The 13,191-nt window shown below is 41.6% G+C and overlaps 2 protein-coding genes across 2 annotated transcripts; one reads left to right on the top strand and one right to left on the bottom strand.

The window, feature by feature from the left end:
- Positions 1 to 8,369: 8,369 nt before the first annotated feature.
- LOC103946748 (B3 domain-containing protein REM9) lies at positions 8,370 to 10,200 on the top strand. Its single transcript, XM_018647368.2, has 4 exons — positions 8,370 to 8,669; positions 8,773 to 8,857; positions 9,288 to 9,641; positions 9,766 to 10,200. The coding sequence occupies exons 2-4, from the start codon at positions 8,789 to 8,791 to the stop codon at positions 10,087 to 10,089; spliced, it is 747 nt and encodes a 248-aa protein (XP_018502884.2). The 5' UTR covers positions 8,370 to 8,669; positions 8,773 to 8,788; the 3' UTR covers positions 10,090 to 10,200.
- Positions 10,114 to 13,057, bottom strand: LOC103946747 (pentatricopeptide repeat-containing protein At1g08070, chloroplastic). Its single transcript, XM_009357532.3, has 2 exons — positions 10,499 to 13,057; positions 10,114 to 10,413 (listed from the first exon to the last, which is right to left on the bottom strand). The coding sequence occupies exon 1, from the start codon at positions 12,472 to 12,474 to the stop codon at positions 10,663 to 10,665; it is 1,812 nt and encodes a 603-aa protein (XP_009355807.2). The 5' UTR covers positions 12,475 to 13,057; the 3' UTR covers positions 10,114 to 10,413; positions 10,499 to 10,662.
- Positions 13,058 to 13,191: the final 134 nt, after the last annotated feature.

The following is a 13,191-nucleotide window of genomic DNA, read 5'->3' on the forward strand; positions in this document are numbered from 1 at the left end:
TTATGTATACATTTCTCTTCGTTGCATTATTAATTTATTAACACGAAATGCAACAGTGACGTTGTATATCTGCCATGGAAGTTGCTTTCCACCATATGCATGCATATATTTAATGCTTAGCTAGGGTTAAAGAGAGTTCATTAATAATGATCATTATAAGATAAAAATATTGTTATTCATGTTCGGATAAATTTTTCTTATAAAATTTATTTTAGTTGTACCATGGTTTTATCAAATCACCAATTCACTTATGTTGTAACACGTCTATCTTTTTAATAATGTTATATCATAGATTTTTTCTAAGAAAGCGAGAAATATTAACATTTGGTGTCGACACATATATAACACGTGAGCAACTAATATTATATATGTGCCATTGTGACTATCACACCCAAATTTTTTCCATGGTGATTAGGTTTTTGAAATAACTTAATTAATTTGATGGGTTTAAGTTCTTGTGAAATCAAAATTAATGGATGTCCCATCCCATGGTGGCTTTTGTAGCTAGCTAATTTTACCATCTTCTTTTCCACTTGTCATGTTCCTTTGCCTCATGTGCTTTGGCCCCCCTTACCCTCTCCCATACTTGGCTTTCCTGCATGGACCACAAAAACACTGAGTCTTCGTGCATGGACCACTCGACCACTTACCCCTCCTTCACTGTTCTTCCCAACCCCACCCCCCACCCCCTCCCACAAGCAACAAAAAAGAAGTAAACTGACCAAAAATTGTCCATACTTTTTGAAAGATATATGTGGGAATCCAATCTCCATTCATGAACTTGTACATTTAATTTCCAATAATATTCCACCCAATATTTGGTTGCATTATTTGTACGATCACGTAGACAAAAAATCAATAACTTTCATTTTGAATTTTATTTTTGTTTAATAAATTGTAAGTGACTTGTTCTCCATATCAATATGTCATATTATTTCGTAATTTATGTATTCCTATACAATTACGTATTTTTATAAGTATAAATAGACACTTGTTTATACAATACATAATAAATTTACCTAAATCCGTGTAAGTGTTAGGCTCCTGCCTACCGCACAACTAGCAATTAGCGTCTTTTAAAACCTTGAGCATTATTAGGGATGAAAGAACTAGCTGGATCTTTTCATTATCTCTCTTTCTCTTCAAATTATCTCACCTATCATGTTCATCTAAGCATAATATGATTATTAATTTCCGTCAACCGTGAGTTTGTCGGGATCCCAGAAGGAAATCGAACACAAAACTTCATCTCTCATGGTGCAAAATGAATGCTCTAAATTTTAGACCTTTTTTTCAAGGGTCGAGAAAAAGAAACGTTAAGGAGAGAAAGAGGAAGCAGATGATATACTCCGTCAGAAACCCTCAAGCCAGTTGTTAATTACACCATGCCTTGGCTACCAATTAGCTGTCATGTAAATTAAGAGTGCATGCGAAGTAGCTAATATATGCAAAGGAGCTTCGTCTAGGGAATCGTGCACGAAAACTTACCATCTTTAGGGTGTAAGAGGGGAACAACAACCCCAGAATGGTAAAAGGGCAAAAGGCCCCACAAAGTATTCAGATAACGCAGAAGGCGATATGATAGATGAGAAAACATAAAAGAAAAAAAAAAAGCAAAAAAGGGACATATAATAGAGCAACGCATGGCTTCGATGATGCTCTGTTTGTTGCCCTTTCTTATGTCATGTCACCCCATCAACCAGGTATCTTACGACACCTGATTTTTTATAGGGCCATCAATAGTGATAGGATACTAGGAAAATAGTTTTCGTGGTAAATTTGATAATAGTTTTTACTACGAGGATTTTATCTTACTTGTTTACCATGAACGTTTTCATTCGAATATTCTGTCATTACGGAGATAATTTTTTTATATTTATTTTCAAGTTACTAATGTACTTATTAGAAAATGAAACTTATATATGAATAACTCGCATTGTTATGCATTAACGGTAGAAAAAGGTATGTAGGTTAAAAATTATATTTGTTATTGATACATGAATGTGGAAAAATGGAAGAGAATGCAAATGGAAGAGAATGCAAATGGAAGAGAATGCAAATTTTTCATTATCTTTCTCTACAAGATTACAAGGATATATATACATGATACAAATGTGTAGGTAGGACAAGGTAGCCGTCCTAGTGTGTAGGTAGGACAAGGTAGGACGGCTGTAGAGGACAAGGTAGCCGTCATAGTGTGTAGGTAGGACAAGGTAGGACGGCTGTAGGATGGCTTGACGGCTGTAGGATGGCTAGTGTGTAGGTAGGACAAGGTAGGACGGCTGTAGGACGGCTTGACGGCTGTAGGACGGCTTAATCTTCCAATAATAATATTATATACAATTACACAAGGACTCCAACCGTATTCCTTATTTGTCTAACACTCCCCCTCAAGTTGGAGAGTGGATGTCAAGAACTCCCAACTTGCGTAACATACCCGAAAACTTTTCTTTCCCAAGAGGTTTGGTAAACAAGTCTGCCAACTGTTGTGCCGTACCCACATGCTTGGTCTCTATTGTGCCATCTACAATCTTATCTCGTATAAAGTGACAATCCATCTCAATGTGACGAGTTCGTTCATGAAAAACAGGATTGGCAGCTATATGTAACGCTACTTGATTATCACAAAATAAAATGGAAGGACCATCCAAAGGAATGTTCAAATCCTTCAACAAAAAACGAAGCCAAACTATCTCGCAACAAGCACCTGCCATGGCCCTATATTCCGCTTCTGCTGAAGAGAGCGAAACGGTTTTCTGTCGTTTCGTCCGCCAAGAAATCAAAGAACCGCCCAAGAATACACAATACCCAGTAGTCGAACGGCGAGTGATAGGGCAACCTGCCCAATCAGAATCACAAAACGCAGTTAACTTGGTCTGGTTGTCAGAACGAAATAATAAACCTTGACCTGGAGTAGCCTTCAAATAACGAACAATACGAAGCGCAGCATCCATATGAGATATTCTTGGCTCGTGCATAAAACGGCTTAGAACATGCACAGAATAGGTGATATCCGGCCGAGTGATAGTGAGATATATTAACCGACCTACTAATCGTCGATACTTTTCAGGATCCTTGAGAAGTTCTCCTTTATCAGATAATTTTGTGTCATCCATAGGAAAAGCAATGGGTCGTGCTCCCAAAAAACCATAGTACTTGAGAATCTCTAATGCATACTTGCGTTGAGAAATATAAATCCCTTGTTTGGAACGAGAAACCTCAATACCCAAAAAATATTTTAAATCACCAAGGTCTTTTATCCGAAAATGATCACGGAGAAAAGACTTCAGAGAATTAATGGCACTAGCATCATTGCCTGTAATCACAATATCATCCACATAAATGAGCAAAGCTGTGAAAGAAATACCAGACTTTTTAGTGAACAATGAATAGTCAGCTTTGGATTGTTGAAAATCGGCAGAAATGATGACACTAGTGAATTTGGCAAACCATTGGCGAGAAGCCTGCTTAAGACCATAAAGTGACTTGTGAAGGCGACACACAAGATTCTCCCCCTGTCGCCGAAGACCAGGAGGAGGAGACATATAGATTTCTTCATGTAAGTCACCATGTAAGAAAGCATTATTAACATCAAGCTGATGAAGAGACCAAGACTGACTAGCAGCAAGAGCAAGAAGACAACGCACCGTAATCATCTTAGCAGTAGGAGAAAAAGTGTCATGATAATCAATACCTTCAGCCTGAGTGAAGCCTTTAGCAACTAAACGAGCTTTGTAGCGGTCAATAGAGCCGTCAGAATTGTGCTTGAGTTTGTACACCCACTTACAACCAATGGGAATTTTGCCAGGGGGCAAGGAAGTTAAAGTCCAAGTACCATTAGCATGTAAAGCTTGAAGCTCCTCAGTCATAGCACGTTGCCAATTGGGGTCAGTGGCAGCCTCGGCAAAGGAGGAAGGCTCCACAGTCCGACTGACAGAGTTAATGTAAGAAAAATGCATGGGAGAGTAACGGTGATAAGAGAGAAAATTACAAAGCGGATATCGCGTACCTTGTGTAGAACCGGGTTGCGAAGTCGAAGATGGGTGGGATGGCAGAACCACCTGCAAGCAAACGTAGTCTTTTAAATAGGATGAAGGTTTATGGGCACGGGAAGAGGTGCGGGGAAGGGGAGGATTGGTAGGTAGTGGGGGGGGGGGGTAGGGATGTCCGTGGGTAAAAGGGTGAAAGGTAAGGAAGTAGCGGGGGGGGGGGGGGGGGGGAAGGAGGGGATGCCGAGAGGGCAGGGGCATGGGGAGGAACGGGTAATGGGGCAGCAAGGGAATCTGTGGGAGGCGTGGAAGGGGAGGAAGGTGGAGGAGGGTGAGGCGTCGGGGCAGGAAGGGGTGGGTTATATGTAAAGTCCAGAGGGGGTGGGATGGGTAGGGTAGGCGAAGAGGATGGGATAGGAGGGTGAGAAACGGCATAAGGGAAAATACTTTCGTGAAAGATGACGTCTCGACTAGTGAAAATGCGGTGATTGTCGAGATCGTAAAGGGTATAGGCCTTTTGTCCATGAGGATAACCGAGAAAAATGCAACGATGAGCCCGAGGGGAAAATTTGGTGGTAGGAGTGACAGAGGTGGCATATGCCAGACAACCAAAGACGCGGAAGTGATCATAAGATGGGGTTTTCGAAAAGAGAACCTCAAATGGGGATTTATGATGGAGAAGACGGGTAGGGAGACGATTGATGAGATAAGTAGCGGTAAGAACACATTCCCCCCAAAACTTGATAGGAAGATGGAATTGAAAACGAAGGGCGCGAGCGGTTTCAAGAAGATGACGATGTTTTCTTTCAACAACGCCATTTTGTTGGGGGGTATAAACACAAGAAGTTTGTAAAAGCACCCCATGATCAGAAAAAAAACTACGAAGAGATAAAAATTCACCACCATTGTCAGTACGAATGCATTGGATGGTAGTGCGGAATTGGGTAGTGACATAAGCAAAAAAATCCTTAATTAATTGTTGAGTGTCGGATTTATGTTTCATGAGGAAGACCCACGTAAAGCGAGAAAAATCATCCACAATGGTTAAGAAATAATTAGCACCAGAAAGAGAAGATTGACGATTCGGGCCCCAAATATCACAATGAATTAAAGCAAAAGGGAAAGTTGATGAAATTGAACTCAAAGGAAAAGGTTGACGAGTTTGTTTTGCCAACGGACAAACATCACAAATATGACTAGAATCAAAAGTGCAATTAAGAGAGCTAGATGCTAAAGCTTGCAAACGAGTGGAGGAGGGGTGACCAAGACGCCTATGCCAGAGGGAGGAGGGGATGGTAATGATGTTGCAGAGAGGTTGACGGGTGGGGAGAGAAGAGGTAAGGGCCACAAGGTAATACAGATCGCCACGTCGCTTACCCACACCAATCATCGCCTTCGAAACCAAGTCCTGCAAAACACACCAAGAAGGAAAAAAGGTTATGGAACACGATAATCCATCTGTAAGTTTACCAACCGATAAAAGGTCCACTCGGAAATTAAGGACACATAAAACATCCTTCAAAGTAACTGAGGAATTTAAAGGAAGAGTGCCGGTAAAAGTAATGGGAGCGGAAGCACCACTAGGCAAAGAAACAGGCAGCAAATGTGAAGGAGAACGATTAACCAAACCTGAAGCGGAAGAAGTAATATGATCCGTAGCACCACTGTCAAGAATCCATTGACCATGACGAGAGGTGACAGGTAACAAACCTTGGGCAAAATCAGTAGTGAGCACGACATTGGCCTGAGGAGGGGTGGTGGTGTCACGTAAAGCAGCTAGAACACGGGAGTGCTGCTCGGCAGAGAGGTCAGGCATGGCAAGCTGCAAGTCATGCAAAGTGGGCTGGGTCCCGTGCACTTGGTGGGTCGCTGGAGTAGAAGAGGAGGCGGGGGCCTGGGTGCCTTGCAAGTGATGGGCCTGGGTGAAATTATGGGGCCGGGAAGCAGAAAACCGTGGCTGCTGGGGAGGACTGGAAGGTGCATGGCTGCGGGAATAACTGGAAGCAGTGGCACGGCGCGGTGGTCGCCACGGTTGGCCATGGAGGGGATGGCCAACGGGATAGCCATGAAGTTTATGGCAGGTGTCTCGGGTATGATAATCAAAATTGCAGTAGGTGCAGTGGAGGGGAGGACGAGCAGAGGAGGGACGGGACGGGCCACGAACAGCCATGGGAACGGCAGAGAAAGCTGCCGAAAAAAAAATTAGGGCTAGGGTTATAAACCTGCTCTGTATACCATGTAGAAAAAGGTATGTACGCTAAAAATTATATTTGTTATTGATACATGAATGTGGAAAAATGGAAGAGAATGCTTATGGAAGAAAATGCAAATTTTTCATTATCTTTCTCTACAAGATTACAAGGATATATATACATGATACAAATGTGTAGGTAGGACAAGGTAGCCGTCCTAGTGTGTAGGTAGGACAAGGTAGCCGTCCTAGTGTGTAGGTAGGACAAGGTAGGACGGCTGTAGGACGGCTAGTGTGTAGGTAGGACAAGGTAGGACGGCTGTAGGACGGCTTATTCTTCCAATAATAATATTATATACAATTACACAAGGACTCCAACCATATTCCTTATTTGTCTAACATTAACTGTATCTAACTATTCATATTTAATTTTACCAAACAACGACGATTATGATAACGCGCGTAACTGGTTATAGTAGAGGAAACTTGGGAACGTTTTAAGTTAACGAACGTAGAAGAAGTGTTAACTTGGAATTTGAACTTGCCAACCTGAATGATCGGGGGTCAATGTGTTTCCCTCTAGAGAGTTTCAATTCAAATTACAACTGGGCTTATTGTTTTATAATCATCAATATAAGTTTGTTATAATGAAAATACTGTTTCGGCCGATATGTAGGTATACTTTTGGAGATTTTTAGTATGCCTGCGTGTATAGAGATTCTTGTTCATTTTAAGTTCGATTTTCTTTAAAGACGAATGTGAATCACATTATTGGCAGCTTATTGTGATGCTAAACCCACCATCTCCCCCTTGGTATAAATACTATCGTTTGTTCAACAACAAAAAAATGGTATGTGAGATTGCTATAACTTATCACTTTGGTCCCTGAGATTTAAAATCGATAAAAGTGGTCCCCGAGTTTGTCCACTATCAATCATTTTAATCATTCCATAAAAATCTCCATCAAATTATTTAATCCTTTATTCAACATCAACATGGGACAGATCGTTGTAGAATTTTGTTATTTTTTCAATGCATGTGACAAATTAAGAAGGAATATTCTAGGCCTTGAAGTTTCACATTGACAAATTTTCCCATGTGATGAAGCAGAGAAACGGAGGACTTATACATTGATCATTGTTTGTGGAATTTGTCAATAGGACTGATTGATGACTATACAAACATGTGACAATAAGGAAATTAAAATGTGTTATTTTGAATGCTTCGGACTGTCATCCTCATCGCAAGCAAGATTAGGTGGCGATCTTTCAAAATTCATGCTTGTCTTCCCTTCAAAGCCAACATTTCCTCTGGCTGGTTATAGCTAGGCCCATGCAAGACTTAGGGTTTTTGCTCATCACTGACCCATACTACTTTAGCTAGCTAACTTATGAGTATGAGCTAACTTATGAGTATGAAATGAATCGTAAACTTGAACGTTTGAAATTAGTGAATTGTCATATCCGAAGTTCGTACTAGCACAATTTTCTCATTGAGAAATTAAATTGTGACAGAAATTTAAAAGGGCGGAGCCTACAACACGGAAACATCGCGACATGTCCTGCATGAAGACAATAAAAACATTATAAAACTTATAAAACATGCGACAAGGATGCATGCATGCATGGCAATTAATTAATTAATAATGTAAGAGGGTCGATTTTTCTACCTCCATAGGCCCCTCAAGGCTCAAACTAAACCATGCATCTTTTACTGTTCCTTTGCCCCCAATGAACGTTAATCTCAGTCTTATCCTCAAAGCAAATACCAATCAGATACTGAACACTTCTGTTCCATTGCCCCCAAAGATCAGTCGCATGTCTGCACGTGATTGATTTCTTATCATTGATGTCGCATGCGTGTTCTATCGTGAAATATATATGTACATGTGGTTAAGAATTACTCTCGCGTGCGCTTGATTGACTGAACGCAACCGTCCTCTAGAAATTACATTTAAAATTGTCTTACCCGTGCATCTGATCGATCAAGTCGGGTGTCCTTGGCTGGGATAAGACAAGGAGTGCCTAGTATTTTCAGGTTTCTTTTTTTGGTACCTTTCGATGGATAATGACTAGTGCTAAATCCTGTAGAGTCCGAATCAACCAACTGGAAACATGCTGATGTACAAACATAAGGGTCCTTCTCCTAAAGCCCTAATAAATTTGCAGTTGGAAGGTCAGGGATAATTTCTTTGGTCCAGCCCATGAACAACCAACAAATTGAAGAGGCCCATTTTATTAGGCCCAGCCCAGTTAAGACTTGAAAGCAGCAAAGTACAAGTACAACTGAACACTGTCAACAGAAGCAGACCGCTCAATTCAAAGCTTCCCGCGGCGTTTCCGCAGAGTACGAACTCGCCGTACGACCTCCAGCCAATGAAATTCACGGCATCGCCGCTGCTCTTCTGCCACCCAGTGCTGCGGTGGAGGGCTCCCATTGGCTCTCTCCACCTGTATATTCAACGCTATTCACTTCCTCAGCCGTAGCTGGTAAGCAAACCAAAACCCTAGCTTCTTGTGTGTTTCTCTGAGAAAACTTTCACAACCCCTTCAGAACTTCTTCTTTTTCTTCACATTTCTTGTTTTCACTCAGCATTTTCGCAAGAATCATGGCCGGCTCACCTCCATTTCCCAGACGGTTTTTCAAGCCTTTGATTCCCGGCTTCGAATACGCAATCGTATGGTCTCTCTCTCTCTCTCAGTAATTTTCTTGTATGCGAAATATTGTAAATTTTAATGAGACATGTTATTTTTGTGGGTTTTGGATTTTGTTCATCTGCTTCCTTACTCTTATTTTGTTTAGGATTTCATCTAAAACGTTAGTTCTCCTGGAAATTTATATCACATTTTGTTTGTCCATCCTTTTTTAACATAGACATCGAGTTTGTCCATTTTTCAGATTGATTGATTCGGACGTGTGAAATGCCGATTGTAATGAAGAGGCTGATGAGTGAAATGCTGTGAATATGTATTACCTTGATGATACTCCGTTTATTTCGTAAATTCTAGCTGCAGGTTCATCCATGTTAACATAAATGTTGAGTCACATCTTCGCTGTTTGATTGGTTAGGAAATGAGACCTAATGTTTTTATTCTGCTTATCAACAGTCAATTCCGGCGAGTTTTTCTCAGAATCTTAACGAAAGGAACGCGAAGAAAGCGGTTATTGAAAGCTGCCAGGGATCATGGGAAGTTGGAGTTGCTAGGACTGGGGAGGGAACCCTCTATTTTGAAGGCGGTTGGGAAGAGTTTGTGAAGGATCACAACCTGAAAGTCGGAGAATTTCTTGTGTTCAAACACCTAGGCCGCATGGTTTTTCATGTCAACGTGTATGAGCCACTCGGTTGCGAGAAAGTGTTTCCTCCTCCTCCTCCTCCTGCCGCTGCACCATCAACCTCGAGTCCTCTGTTCTTCCTCAAAAGCATTTCGGAAACTCATTCTCTGCCCAGCAAGTGCTATGTGGTAAGTTTTATACCTTCCCTTCCCCGTACAAATGTGTCGTGATACCGAGGTGAAAGTTCTGAAGCTGTCTTCTTTGTTTTGTTGATTTTGGATCCTTTCTAATTCTAGCGAGTGTTCATGGCAGACTATTCCGTCGGGATTTGTGAAAGCCCATGGCCTTGGTGACAGAAAGAAAATGATCCTCAAAGTTCCGTTTGTTCAAGGAAAATGGCCGGTGGAACTTGGAACTTGGCAAGGCGGAAAGAGAGGTGCAGCCATTAGTCTTCGCACCGCAATAAGAACGAGGGGATGGTACAAGTTTTACGAGGACAATGGGCTCAAGATTGGAGATTGCTGCAAGTTTGTGCTGAAGGAGGTGCCGGATTCAAAATCGAAGCCTGTGAGAATGGAGGTCGACATAAAACGCATGGTCCTGGGATCATCCAAGGCAGTTGTTAACTTCGAGTGATTTGGAGAAATATGACTTATGTACTCACTTATAACATAGCTTAGGATTTAAGCAAAATATTTATCACAAGTACATTGGCCTTGAATTTTTTTCAGAACGGTTAGAAATAGCCGATAAATTCGCCAGCGTGCCATGCCCTTGTTTCAATATTTTTTTCTTCCTTGTTGGAGGGTTAAACCAAGGCGATCGAACTGCTGCGATGAAGAGATGCGTAGAACTTGTGGTGCTTAGCCGGACAAAGAGATTGCTTGAAATTTAACTCATACCGTGGACTTGAACGATGTTGACGATATTGAAATTGTTGCATGAAGATTTGAAGGCCATCTGCAAGAGTATCATGGTTAATACATAAGAAATGCAGTGACAGATATTCACAAAACATGTCCATGGATTAAGGAAAGAATTGAACCTTGAACTGAATCTCCAAATCAACTCCGAGATCACGTGTCCATCTTCCGAATCTGCAATCCATTCAAATCCAAATGTCCCTAGAAGGGTAACTGCTCCAATCACTTTCCCTCCTCTTCCGGTCTTCCCACTTTCAGGAAATATCTCTAGGAATTTGATTGTCCCTCAGCTGCTTTCCAGACACTCTTCATATAAAGCAGGCAACCGCATCAAGCCTGTCATCTTGAGCTTGTTGCTTAATTCGTCCAACACAGTGTATATCTCTTCTGATTCAGGGTGTGTCTTGTCGGCAACAAGAAACTCATGAACTACATCTCCAATCTCGATCATGCTACATCCAGGTAGCTTGCAAATACTCGCGTTAACCATTGCCTCTCGAACTGCTTTAACCCTGTCAAACCTTCGTGCTGCAGCGTACATATTTGCTAACAGCACGTAGGAGCCCCCATCCATTGCTTCTAAGTTGAAAACATGATCAGCCACCCACTCTCCTACCTCAATATCACCATGAATGCTACAAGCATTAAACAGTGATCCCCATACAACTACATTTGGTTCAATATCCATCCTCTCAATAAGCTTCCTTGCTTCTTTCAAAAGTCCAGCGCGCCCAAGAAGGTCAACCATGCAACCGTAATGCTCAACTTTTGGGGCAATCTTATAAGTTTTCACCATCAAATCAAAGTATTGTTTACCTTTTTCAACCAAACCAGCATGTGCACAAGCATGTAAAATCGAAAGGAACGTTACACTATCTGGCATGACACCTGATTTTCTCATATCATCAAAGAGCTCTATTGAAGATCCAGCCTGCCCATTTGACGCATATCCAGAGAGAATAGCGTTCCATGTTGCAACAGTTTTCTTATCCATTTGATCAAACACGTCTCTAGCTGCTTCAATGGAACCACATTTTGCATACAGGTCTACCAAAGATGTACCTATAAACACATCCCAAAGTCCATTCTTCTCTGCGAATTTCCGAACCCAGTTTCCTATATTAACAGCACCCATTTGAGCACAAGCGGACAACAAGCCTGAAATCGTGAACGTATCGGGCTTAACATCCAAACAACACATTTCCCTGAAAACATCAATTGCTTCTTTCGACAACCCGTTGAGGGAATAGCCACTTATCAAAGAGTTCCATACCACAGCATTCTTGTCAGGCATTCCCTCAAACACTCTCTTTGCATAATCCAAACACCCACATTTTGCATACAAATCAACAAGTGCAGCTCCAACTTTCACATTTGACCCAAAAGTCACCTCTTTTCTCAAAACCCCATGAATCTCTCTTCCAAATTTCAAGTTTTTCGAAACCGTGCAAGCCGAAATCAATGCCAAAACCGCACTTTCATTGGGTCTAACCTCTCCCACTTCCACCATCTCCCTAAAAACCTCACAAGCTTCAAAAACCATCCCGTTTCGAGCATAACCCATTATCATGGAATTCCAGAAAACAACATCCTTCACCGTAAATTCATCAAACACCTGCCTTGCACCCTCAATTTTTCCACAAACCCCATAAAAGTTCAGCAAAGAAGTACACAAATACCTGTCGAAGTCAAACCCGATTCTCACAACTACACCATGAACCTCCCTCCCTTTGTCCATATCCGATTCGCTAGCGCAAGCCTTCAACACAAAAGGGTAAGTAAACCTGTCGCCCAAAGCATTTTCTTGCACCCTCATCATGTTATAAATCGACAGAGCAACAAATGGGGTTTCTGATTGGGAATGTGCTCGGATCATGGAATTGTAGATGAAAACGCTTGGTTCTTGGGTTCGAATCAATAAGCGGGTAGCGTAGTTCAGAGATTGAGGGAGTAGGAAGGAATTGGTGATCTGGGTGAGGATGAATTGGTTGTAGGAAAGGCCCGAGATTATGGATTTGGCGTGGATCTGCTTCAGTTGTTGAAGGCTTGTGCAGGTCTCGATGAGAGTTAGGAGGGATTTGGGGACCTGAGATTTCATTGGGGAATCAAGGGATCGCCGGGAATGTTTAGCTCTTACCCCGTTCGACCGTCACGGTAAGGTGGCGGGGAAATAAGGAGGGAAACGAAGAGTCGGGCAAACGTTTTCAAGTAACGGCATTTTCCCGGCTCTTGAACGAAAATGACGTTTATACCCCTGATTCGGTATCTCCTTCCTCCTCCCCGTCTCTGATGCAAAGCTGGCCACATTATTCGCAACCTCCACTGCGCCAAACAAGAAAATGACGTTTATAAACATAAAATTTTCTATGTTGCGGATTGTTGATATCGTTGATATTTCGACCTTACACAGTTTGTCATTATATCGTCGATATGGAGTCGATATTTTGTTCGCGAGAATCATTTGTGTGAAACATAGCAAAATTGTTTCAACTCTAACCCACATTTTGGCATCTTTTCGCTTAGTCAAGAAAAATGATAAACACACCCTTTTTATTCTGTTTCTGTACACTCCTATGACGGCTCAAGGGTTTCATATTAATTTTCCTAGTTCAATCAAATACAATACTTCAGAATAACATGCAAATTTTTTACAAATCCTACTTCTTTTTGCACTGCCGAAAGAAGTCGCGAATTCAAATTTCCATCCCCCGTCGATTTGAAACAACAAAAACCCACAAATGCTTTGGCTAGGCAAGAAAAAACACACATCCATGATCAAATCTTGTATACAACAATCATCGAACAAAATGAAGAC

The sequence above is a fragment of a genome, unplaced genomic scaffold, assembly GCF_019419815.1.
Source record: "Pyrus x bretschneideri cultivar Hongxiangsu unplaced genomic scaffold, Pyrus_bretschneideri_v1 Contig1, whole genome shotgun sequence".
In the NCBI taxonomy this organism is placed as follows: domain Eukaryota; kingdom Viridiplantae; phylum Streptophyta; class Magnoliopsida; order Rosales; family Rosaceae; genus Pyrus; species Pyrus x bretschneideri.